The following is a 24318-nucleotide window of genomic DNA, read 5'->3' as shown; positions in this document are numbered from 1 at the left end:
CTTTAGCGTGATACACCATCGTACTTTAGCGAACAAACAACCATCGCACTTTAGCATGAGACACCATCGTACTTAAGCGTACACCATCGCACTTAAGCGTGGCCATCGCACTTTAGAGTACCATCGTACTTTAGAGTCCTACATATCTACTTACAGCTAACGTGGCTGAGAGTTTTTCAATGATATTTCTAGTCTGTGAAAGGGTACCAGCATTTCCACTTTCCATATTTTTGATAAATGCACTAGCTTTTGGAAGAAGGGGTACCAACTTGCTGCAAAAATGTAAATGCATGTATTAATCATTGCGTTATAAACCAGGAACCACTTCACTGTCCAATTAAGGATATTTCAGGAGTTTCTTTTGCCCCATGTCAGTGTAAACGTGTCATATGACTTTGTATTATTCTTTGGAGCGGTTTCTGACTTCTCTTCTTACAGTTATCATCTCAGTTTGTTCCTTGACTTTTATTATCAAAAATAAATTACAACTATCAGGTAATTTGAATATAAGAAGATGGATGGATGCATGAGTAACTTGTTATATACTGGATTATATCAGGACCTCAACAATTCGATATCAGAATGACCTTGAATATAACAATTCTAACTCAATCTGGGCCTCATATATTTGACTAACTAATAGAATATCAGACATGTCGTCTATATGATTACCTATTTACACTATTAGACAATCCCTTTTTTATTACCTGTTTATGACATTAGAGACTTCCTCTAAATGTTTAGATTTTCTAATTGCCCTTTGAACAAGAACCTCTATATAGGCATGTTCATCAGATCTTCTATGACGCCTTGATACGTGGTGTCCGCTTGCTGGGTTATTCTGTCCGGTTGCTGGGTTATGGTGTCCAGTTGCAGGGTTATGGTTTCCGTCGTTTTTCATCCGGTCGTGGTATTTCTTGTTTAACTTTAAAAGAATAGTTTAATGTTTTAAAAGTTGATCTATTAATAATAAAAGTCTGAAACGTTTGTTATGCTTTACGAAATTGAGTTGCACTGTTATACATAACTGAATATTGCAGTAATTTAAAACAATCAATCTGATATTTCATTTGACCACAGAAAGGATACTCAAACGTCTTGCTTTATTAGTATGAAAAAAAAGAAATGATGTGTTTCGGTAATGCACTTTTCAATTGGACTCTGCTACATATTCATTCTTATGGTATGTCATACCTGGAACGTATCTCTAGCTGTCTTTGTTGCTCCGTGTGCCAGACCAGTGAGATATCTCGCGTGCTTTACTCTGTCTGATATTGTATTCTTGATTGTCTGTAAAGAACAAAATACATAAACATAAGACAATCGTTTTACAGTAATCGAGGATCCTACAATCTTTGGAGTGTTAACATTGACATTAATATGGTGTATATAGTAAAATGAAGAGAGAAAAAAATAACAGATAAAAGAGGGACGAAAGATACCAGAGGGGCCGTCAAACTCATAGATAGAAAATAAACTGACAACGGCATAGCTAAAAATAAAAAGACAAATAACAGTACAGAAGACACAGCATAGAAAAATAAAGACTAAGCTACACGCGCCCCACCAAAAACTGGCGGTGAAAAATTAAGACCCTGGAGAAAATTTGAATACATTTAATATTGCAGATGATTTAGGTAAGTATTCAGTTAATACATAACTTGTAATTTATGTGGGATTAGCTTTTTTATGCAAAAAAACAACTTGTCAAACAGGGTTTACAATGGTACTTGTTCTAATATCTCGTTCGGATATAATCACAAGTGTCAATGTGTCAATTGGTTGCAAACTAAATACGCATCACTGACGTAAAGTCTAAATAGAAAACTGTGAACAAGTTATGTATAAACAATCAACCTGATATGCTGTAAATAGTAAATCTATAATAAAACATTGAAACAATAGGGATCGTCAATCCACCAGATTATAACTAATGTGCGCTTTACCTTATATTTCATTAAGCGTCTACGAAGTGGTATAAAAACATTTCCAGACAATGTGTCGACCTTTTGAAGTATCAGTCTCACTTTCTGTTGCAGATCATACATTTCAAAATACCGGAATTTTTCCGACAATGATTTATCTTTTATTTTGCTCATGACATTCGTCTTTGCTGCATCTTGTTGTACTCCTCTTCTGTAAAATAAAATAATATATAAAAATAAGTATGCACAAAAAAATGGACTAACGAAACGTCAATGATAAAGCAGCTCATGATGCCATAGTTAGGTATAAATACGTTTCAGTCATTAGGCATTTTATTGGTGCATGTGTCTTTCATGTTTGAACTTGATTTGTAAATCAATAGAGGTCGGTCATTTACAAACGTATCAACCGTATCGTATACGTTGACGTATCCGCATCTGCAGATATATCTAAAAATATTATGTGATCCCGGGCTTATTAATTAGCCATGCTTCATTTAAAAAAAAATAGTTGGAATCTCTTCGAAACAATCAAACATACACTAAGTCTTTCAATATTTGTGATAGTGGTGTTTTTAAAAAAAAAAGTAAGGGGTTCTATCAACTACTTTTACATGCCCTTAACAAGGAGCCAATGTAGGGCAGGTACACGAATATCGTACACAATCCTTTGATAATCTAGTTAAAAAAATATTTTAAGATCTTATATGAATAAACACCCAAAAAAAAATCAAATGTACTACTTACATACATGTAAGGAACTTTGAATATTGTTCATTTACGATTTTATCATAAAAGGTAATAAAAAAGTACTGAGTATCACTCTATTTGTCAATTAACAATTTGGTTATACGTGAGAACAATTTCATACACAAACTGGCAACCGATTTTACCGTATTCACTCCTATCATGCATGTAAACTGTTCCAACTATCCGGGATATCTTTAAAAGTCGGATTACATATTCCACAAAATCTCGATATTTCTAATTGTTTTGTAAATTTCTGCATTAGAAATTATTGAGTCGCCCATTTGCATTATTGAAAGTACATAAAATTAAAGCTCGGGATCATATACTGTTTTTTGGTATATCTGCAGATGCGGATACGTCAACGTATATGATACGGTTGATACGTCTTTAAATGACCGACCTCTATTAGTAATACATTCAAATACAATACACAATGATGAAACAGAAAACTTGTATTATCATAAATCATACCTTTGCAAATCCATAACACTATTGTAAACTTTTGATGCATTCCAATCTGTCATCTGATAGTGTCTAAGTTCATTGTTTAAGTTAACAAATGTTATCTGTGGAAAACTTCTGAGCGACATGGCATTGGCACCGGCATATCCATTCTCGTGTGCTCGTCTATATACATACCGGACTAGCTGTGACACATCCAATAGAGAATCTGAAATTGGTTTGATTGAAAGTTGTCAATTGTGATAGATTAAGGCTAATTGCATAATTTGTAATATATGCACAAGAATAGATCACATAGGAATGTTTGTTTTAACAAAACAGTGGATATAAAGTAAAACAGCAAAACTACCGAACTCCTAGGAAATTTCAAAATGGAAAGTCTTTTATAAAATGTCAAAATCAAAAGCTCAAACACATCAAACGAATGTAAATCAATCGACAATTTACTGACTTGGTATAGGCATTTCCTAATGTAAAAAAGGTGGAGTAAACCTTGTTTTGTACCTCAATCGTATGAAAGTCGTATATAATACCATTACAACAATGCTTCAGCAAATCAAACTGACTAGATATGTAAAATTGACAAAACAATTGGGGTATAGCAGTCAACATTGTGGTATAATCTTAATTACTATGAAGCAAACATCTAAGGTTTGATTAGCCATTAAACCAGGTTTTGCCAACCCTTTTGTTCGTAAAATGTACTGTAACATGATCCGGAATGTGGAAGTTGTTACGTTTCTATATATATATTAATGTTTGTTTTTGTTGCAGATCAGTGTTTCTGTTGATCCGATGGGGTTTTTTTCCATTATAGTGGATGTGTTTCCCTCATTTTTGATTTTTGTGACCCGGATTTGTTTTCGCTTAATCGATTAATGACTATTGAACAGCGGTAAACTACTGGTGCCTTTATTGTTCAACACAGAACAAACAAATTAACATATGGACACTATATAGGTAATTACATTAGCAAAAGTGAAAAAGAAGAATACAAAAAATGGCCATAGCACAATAATCTTTTGGTTTAGTTCTTATATCTGCATTGAATTTTAAAATGAAATTGTCGGAGTAATTGGGATAGATTGGTAATTATAACTATAATCCTTATGCACTACAACGTATTCGACCGGCTTGAAGGATGGGAAGTTTTAACTGCAAAGGAATATGAGAGAATGCTGGATATGAGAACGACATTTGTCAATTCAAAGGTCCACTTTCGGACCCCTCGGATAGTGGTAGTAAAAATTATTTCATGTGCGTAGAGCGTGGCACTCTCTCAAATTGAACTTCCCCATTATGACGGTAAGTACTTAGCTACCGGACATTGGAAATCCGAGTAATGGACGGATTTTCTACATGTCCTTCATACTTAACTGAGATAGCTGTTGAAGTTATAAACAACTTTTCACCTTTTGTCTATTGACTTCAAAAACCCTGAACATTATCCATTCAAATTAGGAAGTGTTGTTTCCAGTTCATGTTTTGAAGCCCAGAGTGTGTATTGGGCACATTTCGTAGAGAATCGTTGTTATTAAATAGATCGTTTCAATGTATGTTGGCATTTGTTTTTGTTGCACTTCAGTGTTCCTGTTGTTCCTTTGTTTTCCTCTTATAGTTGATGTGTTTGCCTCAGTTTTAGTGTGTGACCCGGGTTTGTTTTCTCTCAATCGATTAATTACTTTTGAACACCGGTAATCTACTGTTGCCTTTATGTGTAACGTTAATGTCACCAGTTATAACGAGGTAAGTCAGGGAATATATGAATGGAAAAGATTCAGTATTAGAGCACCTCTGTGGTGATATGTATTATCATGATTAACTGTTTACAAAACTTTAAACTTTTCGAAATGCTTAGGATTTTCTACCCCAAGAAAAGATAACCTTAGATGTCTTTGGCAAACCCTTTCGAAATTCTTATTAAACATTTTCTGTTGAGTTTTACTAATGAGTTCATATATTTTAGTTTGATATTCGCTAGATTATAATTCATATCATTATTACATAAACCTTTTGGTTGTAATTGATTTGCCCAAACCACTATTGCGCATTGGAAAGTGTTATTGTATTTGCTTTGTGCAATATATGTTTCTTCAAATGGGTACAATGGCAAAGGCTAATCTTTTCTAACAAAGTTCTTGAACAAGATTACTTTTTTTCAAATACTGACCATATATGTCGTTGTTTTCCTTTGTAAGTTCTTCTAACTCTTTTCTGACTTCCATCATAGCGTCACGGGACCTACTCCCCACCGTAATATATTCATTGTCAACCTAGAATGGTAACACCAAAAAGTCAAATATGCAAAATTCTATGTAATTGCAAGTAGTAACAACTATGGGTCCTTAATTTTGAATGATTTTTTAATATTTTTAACAGAAAATAGTACAATGTCCGAATTATCAGTACAAGCTACATTCCTTTGATTATAAGCGATTAAGGTGTTATATATTGGTCGATAGTTATTGATTATACACCTTGTATTACCAATGTTAACATTATTCAAAAGGGAAACAGAGGCAATAATATTTCTGTTGTTTTGCTTTGGTCTCGAGAGTACTTGGTGGAGGTTATTTCAGAAACACGTGTCGCAATCCTCGCCGATATTGGTACCATTCGAGTTTATGTTACCTTTTGATGCATGGATACCACTTCTTTTTTATCATTAGGGTTTTTTCTTCAGCATATTGGGTTCTACTGATGGTGGATTGTGAGTACGATATGTTACCATTATTCCAGCAGCCAGTGCATGCTTATTGAGTTACTTTGATTAAAATGTAACATTTTGATTGTAAATGTTTATTTATGAATTGCAACTTCAGTTTATGAAAAATTATTGCATCTTTCTCATTTTATGAAAAGTTGATTTCCTGTCATTTTTTAAGACCTCAAAAACATTTCATGTGTTAGGCTGCAGTGAAGCTGGTCTCGATATTATTTATATTTGAGCACCGGTTTGATGTTTAATGCAGCAGGATCAATACATAAGAATTCTAGGCTAAATAAGTTATGTGCTGAATTAAGTAATATTTGTTGTTGTGTATTTTTTAAATATTCACATTAAAGATTTAAATTTTAAAATGCACTTATAAATCTGACAATTATTATCTGTACATAACAATATGACAATAGTTTTATGGACGTACAATCTTGTTTTCATAGACTAAATAAACAAATATTCGTAATACCTTGACCCGGAATAAGGACTATGTGTGAATTACAAAACATATATTATAAATAAACATGTTTCCTAACGCTATAACTCGTGCATGTTTTTCTTTCATCGTGTGCAGTGAAATGTAAAAAAATATTAAACATACAAGTAAATTTTGTATTTTACTGTTTACGTGTAGGAGGATAGGCTGCTTTAAGATGTTGATGTTGATGTTTTCATTTATCGAGGAAGAAGGTTTGGTCGATTTCTTGGTAATTCAAAACATCCTACATGTAAACTTTTAAAGGCAATGTGATACTTATATCATTTGACTTTCAAACGACCCGGTAATGTTGAGTATAACACAATCAAAAATATATTTAACCTTGTTCAATTTCATGGACATTGAATGTTGAGCCTGACAATTATCACGGCCGACACTCGGCTAACCGAGAGATTGGTCGGTTAATCTAAATTGAGTATGTGGCTATATCGGCGGTGGGTCTGTTAATCGGGTTGGCTAAAGTCTGTTAATCAGGTGTTATCGAGGAAATCATTGGAAATTCTGCATGTTTCATTGTATAACTGTTTAAATATATGTTTATCATAAAAAATATTCATGTCTAACAAAACAATTCAATGTACTGAATCCAGTGGTGTAATTATTATTTTTCTAGCTTCGATGTACGATCTATAAAATGAAAAGGCGTGTTACTCATCCATACATTTATACACATTTTACACACACAAAATGTACACAAAAAGACACGTTGGTTGAATTTTCTTGCATACGATATTTTGAACATCGAACAAAGACAGGCATTATGTTTGTCAACCAAATTGATATCATTGTGTGAAAAATCTACACAAAAATCTGTATTTTGGTGACATAAATCAATCTTTATTTAAAACCTGGTCTGTTAATGGGTCGGATGTATAAAACCCGGTCTGTTAATTGGTCTGTTAAGAGTTATGAATGTATGGGGTGTTATCGGATCAAATGGGTAGGCTCAAGACGAGTGGCTAAAATATACGGAAACAACACATGAGCAATGAAACATAATATATACGGAAACACTGACATGAACAATGAATTTAGGCCATGAATATTGAAAACTGATATAAACAAGTGTAATATTAAAGTATTATTATACATCATGTTAAAATGCCATATTTTGATTGCCTAATACGAAGGCGTTAATTTACTCTATCACATGGCTGAGCGGGTGACAATTTTTTGGAATGTCACCCTCTCGGCTAGACCAATCAAAAATCGGCAGTTTAAACGACAATGAATTGAATCTACATCAAGTTATTTTATAGACAATGCTTAAAGTTCTAATTTACTATACAACGAGCGTGGAACGACTAAAACTTATTTCTTTTACAATTGTTGGAAAAACGTATTTCACTTGTTAATATTTTTACTTTAAAACCTGTAAATCATTGTGTGTTATGCTTATTGTTGATATTAAACGCATTCGTTCACCATCGATGGGTTTCAACTGGTGATGTACATTGCATCATGTTCATTGTGATGTATATTTCTCGGCCAGATATGAGGCCTTTTGAAAGGGGTATTTACCCAAAATCTAAATAAAATAAATAACAATAACAAAATAACAACAATTGAAAATATTTTTTTTCTAGATAGCAGAGCTTTTTTCCCGTTTCGGGCCTAATCCTTGTATTGTTTATATGTCAAGTCAATGCACTACTATTGTCTATTTACTTCACTTCTGATGATTTTTCAAATACCCGTTACGCTGTCAAGTACGTGACTACATAGAAAATACTTTATAATAAAACTCATCTATTAAAGAAAATGATGATAGGACATTCATTATAATAAATCAAATATCACATAGCTGAGAGGGTGATGGAGCAGATCGGTATCCCTCGAAAAAACATTGTCAACCTTGGCTTCGCCGCGGTTGAAAATGTTTTCTCGGGACCCAATCTGCTCTATCACCCTCTCAGCTATGTGTTATTTATATCTTATCACATATTTGTTACGGATACGGATAAATTTTTAAGATTTACCTGTTATGTTTCATTAAATTGTTATAATTGAACTTTTTCCCCTCTTTTCTGCAACACTTAAATATGTGATAAATAGCTTAAAGATTATAACATGTTTTTCCATATTTGCCCTGGTATCATCCCTCGACCCATATCGGCCCTCGGCTAAAGCCTCGAGGCCGATATGGGAGTCTCCGGATGATACCAGGGCTAATATAGAAAAGGGCATGTTATAATCTATACATATTGATTTCATCCAAGGATGGTCAAATATATCATGTGGATTCTGTTTAAGTTGTCATGAATGACACTAATTTGTATTAGTATCTAAATTGGTATTAACCAGTATATAAAACAGAGATAAACCTCGTAATGTAACTAAACATCAGTAAGTAAAATATATTGGGATGCTAGAATATATAAAGAATAAAGAAATAATAATGAGTAAGATAAAATAAAATGTAGAGAAAAGTAACAGACAATTTAAAGAATATAGAAATAAAAAACACCCCCAATCCGGACCCTCATTGTATACACGAGAATCTGGATGAAAACACAGAATATATAGAATAATAGATAAGGACAGTAGGAAGTGATGCATTAATAAAAAAAGATAGAAAAAAATAATAACTGTTTGAGAATAAAGACATGAAACACCCCTGGGTGTTGAAACAGTAACGGATTCCTATGTACTCATATTGGTAATAAATGCTAAAAGTTTACATGCGGACAACTGCAGTTCTCCTCTGCACTTATGTAGAAAGGAACTAAACGGAATAAAATGAATTAAAACTTAAGATAACCAAATGTTCGCTCCTTTCCATTTACTTCTTTAGACTGATTTGTAAACAACAGATGATTCAGTAATAGAAGAAAAGAACCAATCGGATGATGTTGACGATTTAGAGTTAAACGTCCAGTGACAAATAGCATGTGCATATGAGAACGACAACACGTTATATGTACCCTGTGTTGTATTAGAAAGACACTTTCGGACGGATTTGAGAACGTGCTACTTTGAACAGACACAAAAATTAAGGCTGAAGAAAACGTTAATAATAGATTCATGCATATTGCAGCAGGCAATCCATATCCATATATTGAAGTGACACACCCCTTAATAAAATGCAAAGGAAGTCAAAATAAAAATGTTCTTACTAGAAGGATACTGTTGCAGCGTATTGTCATTTTTTTTACTCAAGAGCATCTCATTCTTAACTTTTTCAAAGGGAAAATATAAAGGTAGCACAACTATTGTCGTGGCTAAATAACTCTTAACTGACACAATTTCAATTGTCCAACCCATTAACAGACTTTATTCACATAATGTTCACTAAAACGTGGTATTACTCACGTTATATTACAATTATGAAATATTTACTAATTTCAATTTATATTTTAGAACCAAAGTACGAGTTTGTGTCCTTTAAATGATATCTAAAATTGTTTTTTTCGCCTTTCATTACAAAATTTGCTATGAGTATAAGCATAAATACTACATACTTGCGCGACGCCTTTTAGTTTTACTGAAAACTGCGCAGACTATGAAATGTTTTTACAGTTGGAAAATGTTCTATGATATATATCATTTTGTCAGACACTTTTCTTTTTTTGATTTGATTCTTATTATGTACCTAAAATCTGTATATTAAATAGATTTTAATATTAAAATTGTGCGTTTTACTCTTAACAGACGTATAACCAACCCGATTAACAGACCAACCGCCGATATAGCCGCATACTCAATATAGATTAACCGACCTATCTCTCGGTTAGCCGAGTGTCGGCCGTGATTATGTAAATGTACCATCAGTGGACTTTATGTTGTTAGTTATATTATCTGATTTTATCATGTAATTAAGGTCTTTCCTTTATCTATAAGGAAAGACCTTACTGTATTTCTTCTGATTATTAAGGTCTTTCCTTTTACAAAAGGGAAAGACCTTACTGTATTTCTTTTGTTTATTATTATTATTAAGGTCTTTCCTTTTACAAAAGGGAAAGACCTTACTGTATTTCTTCTGTTTATTATTCTTTTTCCGCCAAACTTTGACGAAGTTAGCAGCCTAAACCGTAAGACGTGTCGCTTTCATGTTCTCACTTTGTATCGGTGTCATGAATACCTATCCGGAACTCACCCTGTTAGTCGAAATATTTTGTCGGTTCGGAGTAATCCCTCCGAAACCAAAAAACCTTGTTATCGTTCCAACACCGTAACCGTAATAGATAGAAAAAAAGCGAAGGGTGAAATTTGTTCAGGACCAGACCCCGGTTCTTCGTTACATTTGGATCGAAAAGATTCAACGACTCATTGGTAGGGTTATGCCCCTATGAAAATTAACCGGTGTCGGTTGACCACCAAAACTCAGAAACCGTAAGTCGTAGACACCTAGGATCTTCACCATTCATCATCAATTCATGTATCTTTGAAAAATACCTCAAGGTCAAATTTGTATGTTGACCTTGACCTTTGACCTAACACCTTGTTATCAATACAACTCAGTAACCTTAATACTTACAGAAGTTTTAAATAGTGGAAAATGTTTGGGTCATTATGGCGCAACTTTGTTACATTTTGACCAAAGAGATTTGACCATTTTTTAAGGGGCATAACCCCTGTTTTAGGTTTCTGGAAAGACAAAATCAGCTTTTACTATATAACCAAAGATGCTAGACCCATGGGGTCTTCAGCAATGACATTGGGGACTAATGACCTTGACAAAGGTCAAAAGGTCAAAGGTCAAGGTCATGTCCCAGATAGCGAATTTAGTGTTTTTAACCTTATATAAAGGATTTTTAGTGTGTTTTCGAGCTTTTTAAGGTTGACCTTGACCTTTTCAATACATTCTATGTCTGTTCGAACATGTATTTTACATTACAAAAGGAAAGACCTCTCAATTGTTCAAGAACAATTGACAGTTTAATTATTATTATTATTAAGGTCTTTCCTTTTACAAAAGGGAAAGACCTTACTGTATTTCTTCTGTTTATTATTATTAAGGTCTTTCCTTTTACAAAAGGGAAAGACCTTACTGTATTTCTTTTGTTTATTATTATTATTATTATTATTATTATTATTATTCTTCCGTTAAACTTTGACAAATTTAGCCGCGTTAACCGTAAGACGTGTCGCTTTCATATTCACACTTTGTATAGATGTCATGAATACCTATCCGGAACTCACCCTGTGAGTCGAAATATTTTGTCGGTTCGGAGTAATCCCTCCGAAACCCAAAAACCTTGTTATCGTTCCAACACCGTAACCGTAATAGGTAGAAAAAAAATGAAGGGTGAAATTTGTTCAGGACCAGACCCGGGTTCTTCGTTACATTTGGATCGAAAAGATTCAACGACTCATTGGTAGAGTTATGCCCCTATGAAAATTAACCGGTGTCGGTTGGCCACCAAAACTCAGAAACCGTAAGTCGTAGACACATAGGATCTTCACCAATCATCATCATTTCATGTATCTTTAAAAAATATCTCAAGGTCAAATTTGTATGTTGACCTTGACCTCTGACCTAACAGCTTGTTATGGGATAATCTCAGAAACCATTATACTTACAAAAGTTTTAAATGGTGGAAAATGTTTGGGTCATTATGGCGCAACTTTGTTACATTTTGATCAAAGAGATTTGACCTTTCTATAAGGGGCATAACCCCTGTTTTAGGTTTTTGAAAAGACAAAATCAGCTTTTACTATATAACCAAAGGTCCTAGACCCTTGGGGTCTTCAGTAATGGCATTGGGGACCAATGACCTTGACAAAGGTCAAAAGGTCAAAGGTCAAGGTCATGTCCCAGATAGCGAATTTAGTGTTTTTAACCTTATTTAAAGGATTTTTAGTGTGTTTTCGAGCTTTTTAAGGTTGACCTTGACCTTTTCAATACATTCTACGTCTGTTGGAACATGTATTTTACATTAAAAAAGGAAAGACCTCTCAATTGTTCAAGAACAATTGACAGTTTAATTATTATTATTATTCTTCCGCCAAACTTTGACGCATTTAGCCTCCGTAACCGTAAGACGTGTCGCTTTCTTGTTCACACTTTGTATCGGTGTCATGAATATCTATCCAGAACTCACCCTATTAGTCGAAATATTTTGTCGGTTCGGAGTAATCCCTCCGAAACCAAAAAACCTTGTTATCGTTCCAACACCGTAACCATAATAGGTAGAAAAAAAACAAAGGCTGAAATTTGTTCAGGACCAGAGGTCGGTTCTTCGTTACATTTGGATCAAAAAGATTCAACGACTCATTGGTAGGGTTATGCCCCTATGAAAATTAACCGGTGTCGGTGGACCACCAAAACTCAGAAACCGTAAGTCGTAGAGACCTAGGATCTTCACCAATCATCATCAATTCATGTATCTTTGAAAAAAACCTCAAGGTCAAATTTGTATGTTGACCTTGACCTTTGACCTTACACCTTGTTATGGGATAATCTCAGAAACCATTATACTTACAGAAGTTTTAAATAGTGGAAAATATTTGAGTCATTATGGCGCAACTTTGTTACATTTTGACCAAAGAGATTTGACCTTTCTATAAGGGGCATAACCCCTGTTTTAGGTTTCTGAAAAGACAAAATCAGCTTTTACTATATAACCAAAGGTCCTAGACCCTTGGGGTCTTCAGTAATGGCATTGGAGAGTAATGACCTTGACAAAGGTCAAAAGGTCAAAGGTCAAGGTCATGTCCCAGATAGCGAATTTAGTGTTTTTAACCTTATATAAAGCATTTTTAGTGTGTTTTGGAGCTTTTTAAGGTTGACCTTGACCTTTTCAATACATTCTACGTCTGTTGGAACGTGTATTTTACATAACAAAAGGAAAGACCTCTCAATTGTTCAAGAACAATTGACAGTTTAATTATTATTATTATTCTTCCGTCAAACTTTGACAAATTTAGCCGCGTTAACCGTAAGACGTGTCGCTTTCATATTCACACTTTGTATAGGTGTCATGAATACCTATCTGGAACTCACCCTGTGAGTCGAAATATTTTGTCGGTTCGGAGTAATCCCTCCGAAACCCAAAAACCTTGTTATCGTTCCAACACCATAACCGTAATAGGTAGAAAAAAAACAAAGGGTGAAATTTGTTCAGGACCAGACCCCGGTTCTTCGTTACATTTGGATCGAAAAGATTCAACGACTCATTGGTAGGGTTATGCCCCTATGAAAATTAACCGGTGTCGGTTGGCCACCAAAACTCAGAAACCGTAAGTCGTAGACACCTAGGATCTTCACCAATCATCATCAATTCATGTATCTTTGAAAAATACCTCAAGGTCAAATTTGTATGTTGACCTTGACCTTTGACCTAACACCTTGTTATGGGATAATCTCAGAAACCATTATACTTACAGAAGTTTTAAATAGTGGAAAATGTTTGGGTCATTATGGCGCAACTTTGTTACATTTTGACCGAAGAGATTTGACCTTTCTGTAAGGGGCATAACCCCTGATTTCGGTTTCTGAAAAGACAAAATCAGCTTTTACTATATAACCAAAGGTCCTAGACCCATGGGATCTTCAGCAATGACATTTGGGACTAATGACCTTGACAAAGGTCACAAGGTCAAAGGTCAAGGTCAAGTCCCAGATAGCGAATTATGTGTTTTTCACCTTATTTTAAGGATTTTTAGTGTGTTTTAAAGCTTTTTAAGGTTGACCTTGACCTTTGACCTTTCAACTTTTTAGTCGATATCTCAAAAACGGTTACTCTTACAGAAATAGTAAACAGTGAAAAATGTTTGGGTGACTAAGGCACAACTTTTCTACATTTTGACCGAAAGGATTTGACATATTCTTAAGGGGCATAACCCCCGTTAACGGTTTCTGAAAAGGTAAAATTAGCTTTAACTCTTGAACGAAAAGTCCTAGACCCATGGGGTCTTTTATAATGACATTGTGGACCAATGACCTTCACAAAAGTTACAAGGTCAAAAGTCAAGGTCATGTCCAAATTATCGAATTTGTTGTTTTTGTCATTTTTTAACGGTTTTGTGTGTGTTTGAGAGCTTTTCAATGCATTCTACGACTATTGGAACATGTACTTTACATTTCGAAAAGGAAAGACCTCTCAATTGTTCAAGAACAATTGACATTTTAATTAAGGTCTTTCCTTTTACAAAAGGGAAAGACCTTACTGTATTTCTTCTGTTTATTATTATTATTATTATTATTATTATTATTATTCTTTTTCCGCCAAACTTTGACAAATTTAGCCGCGTTAACCGTAAGACGTGTCGCTTTCATGTTCACACTTTGTATCGGTGTCATGAATACCTATCTGGAACTCACCCTGTTAGTCGAAATATTTTGTCGGTTCGGAGTTATCCCTCCGAAACCCAAAAACCTTGTTATCGTTCCAACACCGTAACCGTAATAGGTAGAAAAAAAACAAAGGGTGAAATTTGTTCAGGACCAGACCCCGGTTCTTCGTTACATTTGGATCGAAAAGATTCAACGACTCATTGGTAGGGTTATGCCCCTCTGAAAATTAACCGGTGTCGGTTGGCCACCAAAACTCAGAAACCGTAAGTCGTAGACACATAGGATCTTCACCAATCATCATCATTTCATGTATCTTTAAAAAATACCTCAAGGTCAAATTTGTATGTTGACCTTGACCTTTGACCTACCACCTTGTTATGGGATAATCTCAGAAACTATTATACTTACAGAAGTTTTGAATAGTGGAAAATGTTTGGGTCATTAAGGCGCAACTTTGTTTTATTTTGACCAAAGAGATTTGACATTTTTTTAAGGGGCATAACACCTGTTTTAGGTTTCTGGAAAGACAAAATCAGCTTTTACTTTATAACCAAAGGTCCTAGACCCATGGGGTCTTCGGCAATGACATTTGGGACTAATGACCTTGACAAAGGTCAAAAGGTCAAAGGTCAAGGTCATGTCCCATATAACGAATTTAGTGTTTTTAACCTTATGTAAAGGATTTTCAGTTTGTTTTAAAGCTTTTCAATACTTTCTACGTCTATTAGAACATGTATTTTACATTACAAAAGGAAAGACCTCTCAATTGTTCAAGAACAATTGACAGTTTAATTATTAAGGTCTTTCCTTTTACAAAAGGGAAAGACCTTACTGTATTTCTTCTGTTTATTATTATTATTATTAAGGTCTTTCCTTTTACTAAAGGGAAAGACCTTACTGTATTTCTTCTGATTATTATTATTATTATTATTAAGGTCTTTCCTTTTACAAAAGGGAAAGACCTTACTGTATTTCTTCTGTTTATTATTATTATTAAGGTCTTTCCTTTTACAAAAGGGAAAGACCTTACTGTATTTCTTTTGTTTATTATTATTATTATTATTATTATTATTATTATTCTTCCGTTAAACTTTGACAAATTTAGCCGCGTTAACCGTAAGACGTGTCCCTTTCATATTCACACTTTGTATAGGTGTCATGAATACCTATCTGGAACTCACCCTGTGAGTCGAAATATTTTGTCGGTTCGGAGTAATCCCTCCGAAACCAAAAAACCTTGTTATCGTTCCAACACCGTAACCGTAATAGATAGAAAAAAAACGAAGGGTGAAATTTGTTCAGGACCAGACCCCGGTTCTTCGTTACATTTGATTCGAAAAGATTCAACGACTCATTGGTAGGGTTATGCCCCTTTGAAAATTAACCGGTGTCGGTGGACCACCAAAACTCAGAAACCGTAAATCGTAGAGACCTAGGATCTTCACCATTCATCAACAATTCATGAGACTTTCAAAAATACCTCAAGGTCAAATGTGTATGTTGACCTTGACCTTTGACCTAACACCTTGTTATCAGAACAACTCAAAAACCATTATACTTACAGAAGTTTTAAATAGTGGAAAATGTTTGGGTCATTACGGCGCAACTTTGTTATATTTTGACAGAAGAGATTTGACCTTTTTTTAAGGGGCATAAATCCTGTTTTAGGTTTCTGAAAAGACAAAATCAGCTTTTACTATATAACCAAAGGTCCTAGACCCATGGGGTCTTCAGCAATGACATTGGGGACTAATGACCTTGACAAAGGTCAAAAGGTCAAAGGTCAAGGTCATGTCCCATATAGCGAATTTGGTGTTTTTGACCTTATTTAAAGGATTTTCAGTGTGTTTTAAAGCTTTTCAATACATTCTACGTCTATTTGAACATATATTTTACATTATAAAAGGAAAGACCTCTCAATTGTTCAAGAACAATTGACATTTTAATTATTATTATTATTCTTTTTCCGCCAAACTTTGACAAATTTAGCCGCGTTAACCGTAAGATGTGTCGCTTTCATATTCACACTTTGTATCGGTGTCATGAATACCTATCCGGAACTCACCCTGTGAGTCGAAATATTTTGTCGGTTCGGAGTAATCCCTCCGAAACCAAAAAACCTTGTTATCGTTCCAACACTGTAACCGTAATAGGTAGAAAAAAAACAAAGGGTGAAATTTGTTCAGGACCAGACCCCGGTTGTTCGTTACATTTGGATCGAAAAGATTCAACGACTATTTGGTAGGGTTATGCCCCTATGAAAATTAACCGATGTCGGTTGGCCACCAAAACTCAGAAACCGTAAGTCGTAGACACCTAGGATCTTCACCAATCATCATCAATTCATGCATCTTTGAAGACTACCTCAAGGTCAAATTTGTATGTTGACCTTGACCTTTGACCGAACACCTTATTATGGGATAATCTCAAAAACTAAAATACTTACAGAAGTTTTAAATAGTGGAAAATGTTTGGGTCATTACGGCGCAACTTTGTTACATTTAGACCAAAGAGATTTGACCTTTTTTTTAAGGGGCATAACCCCTGTTTTAGGTTTCTGATAAGAGAAAATCAGCTTTTACTACATAACCAAAGGTCCTAGACCCATGGGGTCTTCAGCAATGACATTGGGGACTAATGACTTTGACAAAGGTCAAAAGGTCAAAGGTCAAGGTCATGTCCCAGATAGCGAATTTAGTGTTTTTAACCTCATATAATGGATTTTTAGTGTGTTTTCAAGCTTTGTACGGTTGACCTTGACCTTTTCAATACATTCTACGTCTATTAGAACATGTATTTTACATTACAAAAGGAAATACCTCTCAATTGTTCAAGAACAATTGACAGTTTAATTAAGGTCTTTCCTTTTACAAAAGGGAAAGACCTTACTGTATTTCTTCTGTTTATTATTATTAAGGTCTTTCCTTTTACAAAAGGGAAAGACCTTACTGTATTTCTTCTGTTTATTATTATTATTATTATTAAGGTCTTTCCTTTTACAAAAGGGAAAGACCTTACTGTATTTCTTCTGTTTATTATTAAGGTCTTTCCTTTTACAAAAGGGAAAGACCTTACTGTATTTCTTTTGTTTATTATTATTAAGGTCTTTCCTTTTCTATAAGGAAAGACCTTACTGTATTTCTTCTGATTATTATTATTATTATTATTATTATTCTTTTTGTTCCGCCAAACTTTGACAAATTTAGCCGCGTTAACCGTAAGACGTGTCGCTTTCATATTCACACTTTGTATCGGTGTCATGAATACCTATCCGGAACTCACCCTGTGAGTCGAAATATTTTGTCGGTTCGGAGTAATCCCTCCGAAACCCAAAAACCTTGTTATCGTTCCAACACCGTAACCGTAATAGGTAGAAAAAAAACAAAGGGTGAAATCTGTTAAGGACCAGACCCCGGTTCTTCGTTACATTTGGATCGAAAAGATTCAACGACTCATTGGTAGGGTTATGCCCCTATGAAAATTAACCGATGTCGGTTGGTCACCAAAACTCAGAAACCGTAAGTCGTAGACACCTAGGATCTTCACGAATCATCATCAATTCATGCATCTTTGAAAAATACCTCAAGGTCAAATTTGTATGTTGACCTTGATCTTTGACCTAACACCTTGTTATGGGATAATCTCAGAAACCATTATACTTACAGAAGTTTTAAATAGTGGAAAATGTTTGGGTCATTACGGCCCAACTTTGTTACATTTTGACCAAAGAGATTTGACCTTTTAATAAGGGGCATAACCCCTGTTTTAGGTTTCTGAAAAGACAAAATCAGCTTTTACTATATAACCAAAGGTCCTAGACCCATGGGGTCTTTTGCAATGACATTGGGGACTAATGACCTTGACAAAGGTCAAAAGGTCAAAGGTCAAGGTCATGTCCCAGATAGCGAATTTAGTGTTTTTAACCTCATATAATGGATTTTAAGTGTGTTTTCAAGCTTTGTACGGTTGACCTTGACCTTTTCAATAGATTCTACATCTATAAGAACATGTATTTTACATTACAAAAGGAAAGACCTCTCAATTGTTCAAGAACAATTGACAGTTTAATTAAGGTCTTTCCTTTTACTAAAGGGAAAGACCTTACTGTATTTCTTCTGATTATTATTATTATTATTATTATTATTATTATTATTATTCTTTTTGTTCCGCCAAGTTAGCCTCCGTAACCGTAAGACGTGTCGCTTTCATGTTCACACTTTGTATCGGTGTCATGAATACCTACTTGGAACTCACCCTGTGAGTCGAAATATTTTGTCGGTTCGGAGTAATCCCTCCGAAACCAAAAAACCTTGTTATCGTTCCAACACCGTAACCATAATAGGTAGAAAAAAAACAAAGGGTGAAATTTGTTCAGGACCAGACCCCGGTTCTTCGTTACATTTGGACCGAAAAGATTCAACGACTCATTGGTAGGGTTATGCCCCTATCAAAATTAACTGGTGTCGGTTGGCCACCAAAACTCAGAAACCGTAAGTCGTAGACACCTAGGATCTTCACCATTCATCATCAATTCATGTATCTTTGAAAAATACCTCAAGGTCAAATGTGTATGTTGACCTTGACCTTTGACCTAACACCTTGTTATGGGATAATCTCAGAAACCATTATACTTACAGAAGTTTTAAATAGTGGAAAATGTTTGGGTCATTATGGCGCAACTTTGTTACATTTTGACCTAAGAGATTTGACCTTTCTGTAAGGGGCATAACCCCTGATTTAGGTTTCTGAAAAGACAAAATCAGCTTTTACTATATAACCAAAGGTCCTAGACCCGTGGGGTCTTCACCAATGACATTGGGGACTAATGACCTTGACAAAGGTCACAAGGTCAAAGGTCAAGGTCATGTCCCAGATAGCGAATTATGTGTTTTTGACCTTATTTTAAGCATTTTGAGTGTGTTTTAAGTGTTTTTAAGGTTGACCTTATTATTATTATTCTTTTTCCGCCAAACTTTGACGAAGTTAGCCTCCGTAACCGTAAGACGTGTCGCTTTCATGTTCACACTTTGTATCGGTGTCATGAATACCTATCCAGAACTCACCCTGTTAGTCGAAATATTTTGTCGGTTCGGAGTAATCCCTCCGAAACCAAAAAACCTTGTTATCGTTCCAACACCGTAACCGTAATAGGTAGAAAAAAAACAAAGGGTGAAATTTGTTCAAGACCAGACCCCGGTTCTTCGTTACATTTGGATCGAAAAGTTTCAATGACTCATTGGTAGGGTTATGCCCCTATGAAAATTAACCGGTGTCGGTTGACCACCAAAACTCAGAAACCGTAAGTCGTAGACACCTAGGATCTTCACCATTCATCATCAATTGATGTATCTTTGTAAAATACCTCAAGGTCAAATTTGTATATTGACCTTGACCTTTGACCTAACACCTTGTTATGGGATAATCTCAGAAACCATTATACTTACAGAAGTTTTAAATAGTGGAAAATGTTTGGGTCATTACGGCGCAACTTTGTTACATTTTGACCGAAGAGATTTGACCTTTTTTTAAGGGGCATAACCCCTGTTTTAGGTTTCTGGTAAGACAAAATCAGGTTTTACTATATAACCAAAGGTCCTAGACACATGGGGTCTTCAGCAATAACATTGGGGACTAATGACCTTGACAAAGGTCAAAAGGTCAAAGGTCAAGGTCATGTCCCAGATAGCGAATTTAGTGTTTTAAACCTTATATAAAGGATTTTTAGTGTGTTTTAAAGCTTTTTAAGGTTGACCTTGACCTTTGACCTTTCACTTTTTATTGGATATCTCAAAAACTATTATACTTACAGAAATAGTAAATAGTGCAAAATGTTCAGGACATTGGGGACTATTGACCTTGATAAAGGTCAACAGGTCAAAGGTCAAGGTCATGTCCCAAATAGCGGATTATGTGTTTTTGACCTTATTGAAAGGGTTTTTAGTGTGTAATAAAGCTTTTCAATACATTCTACGTCTATTTGAACATGTATTTTACAATACAAAAGGAAAGACCTCTCAATTGTTCAAGAACAATTGACAGTTTAATTATTATTCTTTTTGTTCCGCCAAACTTTGACGAAGTTAGCAGCCTTAACCGTAAGACGTGTCGCTTTCATGTTTACACTTTGTATTGTTGTCATGAATATCTATCTGGAACTCACCCTGTTAGTCAAAATATTTTGTCGGTTCGGAGTAATCCCTCCGAAACCAAAAAACCTTGTTATCGTTCCAACACCGTAACCGTAATAGGTAGAAAAAAAGCGAAGGGTGAAATTTGTTCAGGACCTGACCCCGGTTCTTCGTTACATTTAGATCGAAAAGATTCAACGACTCATTGGTAGGGTTATGCCCCTATGAAAATTAACCGGTGTCGGTTGACCACCAAAACTCAGAAACTGTAAGTCGTAGACACCTAGGATCTTCACCAATCATCATCAATTTATGTATCTTTGAAAAATACCTCAAGGTCAAATTTGTATGTTGACCTTGACCTTTGACCTAACACCTTGTTATGGGATAATCTCAGAAACCATTACACTTACAGAAGTTTTGAATAGTGGAAAATGTTTAGGTCATTAAGGCGCAACTTTGTTACATTTTGACCGAAGAGATTTGACCTTTCTGTAAGGGGCATAACCCCTGATTTAGGTTTCTGAAAAGACAAAATCAACTTTTACTATATAACCAAAGGTCCTAGACCCATGGGGTCTTCAGCAATGACATTGGGGACTAATGACCTTGACAAAGGTCAAAAGGTCAAAGGTCAAGGTCATGCCCCAGATAGCAAATTTAGTGTTTTTGACCTTATTTAAAGGATTTTCATTGTGTTTTATAGCTTTTCAATACATTCTACGTCTATTGGAACATGTATTTTACATTACAAAAGGAAAGACCTCTCAATTGTTCAAGAACAATTGACATTTTAATTATTATTATTATTATTATTATTATTATTATTATTATTATTATTCTTCCGCCAAACTTTGACGAAGTTAGCAGCCTAAACCGTAAGACGTGTCGCTTTCATGTTCACACTTTGTATCCGTGTCATGAATACCTATCTGGAACTCACCCTGTTAGTCGAAATATTTTGTCGGTTCGGAGTAATCCCTCCGAAACCAAAAAACCTTGTTATCGTTCCAACACCGTAACCATAATAGGTAGAAAAAAAACAAAGGGTGAAATTTGTTCAGGACCAGACCTTGGTTCTTCGTTACATTTGGATCGAAAAGATTCAACGACTCATTGGTAGGGTTATGCCCCTATGAAAATTAACCGGTGTCGGTGGACCACCAAAACTCAGAAACCGTAAGTCGTAGAGACCTAGGATCTTCACCATTCATCATCAATTCATGTATCTTTGAAAAATATCTCAAGGTCAAATTTGTATGTTGACCTTGACCTTTGACCTAACACCTTGTTATGGAAAAATCTCAGAAACTATTATACTTACAGAAGTTTTAAATAGTGGAAAATGTTTGGGTAATTATGGCGCAACTTTGTTACATTTTGACCAAAGAGATTTGACCTTTCTATAAGGGGCATAACCCCTGTTTTAGGTTTCTGAAAAGACAAAATCAGCTTTTACTATATAACCAAAGGTCCTAGACCCCTGGGGTCTTCAGTAATGGCATTGGGGACTAATGACCTTGACAAAGGTCAAAAGGTCAAAGGTCAAGGTCATGTCCCAGATAGCGAATTTAGTGTTTTTAACCTTATTTAAAGGATTTTTAGTGTGTTTTCGAGCTTTTTAAGGTTGACCTTGACGTTTTAAAATCATTCTACGTCTGTTGGAACATGTATTTTACATTACAAAAGGAAAGACCTCTCAATTGTTCAAGAACAATTGACAGTTTAATTATTATTATTATTCTTTTTCCGCCAAACTTTGACAAATTTAGCCGCGTTAACCGTAAGACGTGTCGCTTTCATGTTCACAATTTGTATCGGTGTCATGAATACCTATCTGGAACTCACCCTGTTAGTCGAAATATTTTGTCGGTTCGGAGTTATCCCTCCGAAACCCAAAAACCTTGTTATCGTTCCAACACCGTAACCGTAATAGGTAGAAAAAAAACAAAGGGTGAAATTTGTTCAGGACCAGACCCCGGTTCTTCGTTACATTTGGATCGAAAAGATTCAACGACTCATTGGTAGGGTTATGCCCCTCTGAAAATTAACCGGTGTCGGTTGGCCACCAAAACTCAGAAACCGTAAGTCGTAGACACCTAGGATCTTCACCATTCATCATCAATTCATGTATCTTTGAAAAATACCTCAAGGTCAAATTTGTATGTTGACCTTGACCTTTGACCTAACACCTTGTTATGGGATAATCTCAGAAACCATTATACTTACAGAAGTTTTAAATAGTGGAAAATGTTTGGGTCATTATGGCGCAACTTTGTTACATTTTGACCGAAGAGATTTGACCTTTCTGTAAGGGGCATAACCCCTGATTTAGGTTTCTGAAAAGACAAAATCAGCTTTTACTATATAACCAAAGGTCCTAGACCCGTGGGGTCTTCACCAATGACATTGGGGACTAATGACCTTGACAAAGGTCACAAGGTCAAAGGTCAAGGTCATGTCCCAGATAGCGAATTATGTGTTTTTGACCTTATTTTAAGCATTTTGAGTGTGTTTTAAGTGTTTTTAAGGTTGACCTTGACCTTTGACCTTTCAACTTTTTAGTCGATATCTCAAAAACGGTTAATCTTACAGAAATAGTAAACAGTGAAAAATGTTAAGGTAACTGAGGCACAACTTTTTTACATTTTGACCGAAAGGATTTGACATATTCTTAAGGGGCATAACCGCCGTTAACGGTTTCTGAAAAGGTAAAATTAGCTTTAACTCTTGAACGAAAAGTCCTAGACCCATGGGGTCTTTTACAATGACATTGTGGACCAATGACCTTCACAAAGGTCACAAGGTCAAAAGTCAAGGTCATGTCCAAATTATCGAATTTATTGTTTTTGTCATTTTTTAGCGGTTTTATGTGTGTTTGAGAGCTTTTCAATGCATTCTACACCTATTGCAACATGTACTTTACATTTCGAAAAGGAAAGACCTCTCAATTGTTCAAGAACAATTGACATTTTAATTATTATTATTCTTTTTCCGCTAAACTTTGACAAATTTAGCCGCGTTAACCGTAAGACGTGTCGCTTTCATGTTCACAATTTGTATCGGTGTCATGAATACCTATCTGGAACTCACCCTGTTAGTCGAAATATTTTGTTGGTTCGAGGTAATCCCTCCGAAACCCAAAAACCTTGTTATCGTTCCAACACCGTAACCGTAATAGGTAGAAAAAAAACAAAGGGTGAAATTTATTCAGGACCAGACCCCGGTTCTTCGTTACATTTGGATCGAAAAGATTCAACGACTCATTGGTAGGGTTATGCCCCTATGAAAATTAACCGGTGTCGGTTGACCACCAAAACTCAGAAACCGTAAGTCGTAGACACCTAGGATCTTCACTATTCATCATCAATTCATGTATCTTTGTAAAATACCTCAAGGTCAAATTTGTATGTTGACCTTGACCTTTGACCTAACACCTTGTTATGGGATAATCTCAGAAACCATTATACTTACAGAAGTTTTGAATAGTGGAAAATGTTTGGGTCAGTATGGCGCAACTTTATTACATTTTGACCAAAAAGATTTGACCTTTTTTTAAGGGGCATAACCTCTGTTTTAGGTTTCTGGAAAGACAA

General features: G+C 35.1%; 1 protein-coding gene across 2 annotated transcripts in view; it reads right to left on the bottom strand.

Moving 5' to 3' along the window:
- The window catches only part of LOC143073592 (uncharacterized), a 73100-nt gene that overhangs the window by 36931 nt on the left and 11851 nt on the right, over positions 1-24318 (bottom strand). For both annotated transcript variants that reach the window (XM_076249247.1, XM_076249246.1), the window contains exons 4-9: positions 5308-5410; positions 3147-3345; positions 1947-2136; positions 1195-1290; positions 708-925; positions 155-272 (exon numbers count right to left, since the gene is read on the bottom strand). In XM_076249247.1, the coding sequence (XP_076105362.1) occupies positions 155-272; positions 708-925; positions 1195-1290; positions 1947-2136; positions 3147-3345; positions 5308-5410 (924 nt within the window). The remainder of the gene's footprint in view (positions 1-154; positions 273-707; positions 926-1194; positions 1291-1946; positions 2137-3146; positions 3346-5307; positions 5411-24318) is intronic.

The sequence above is a fragment of the Mytilus galloprovincialis genome, chromosome 4 (genome assembly GCF_965363235.1).
Source record: "Mytilus galloprovincialis chromosome 4, xbMytGall1.hap1.1, whole genome shotgun sequence".
Lineage (NCBI taxonomy): Eukaryota > Metazoa > Mollusca > Bivalvia > Mytilida > Mytilidae > Mytilus > Mytilus galloprovincialis.
Note: the sequence above shows the minus strand (reverse complement) of the source record. Positions and strands in the feature narration are given on the sequence as shown.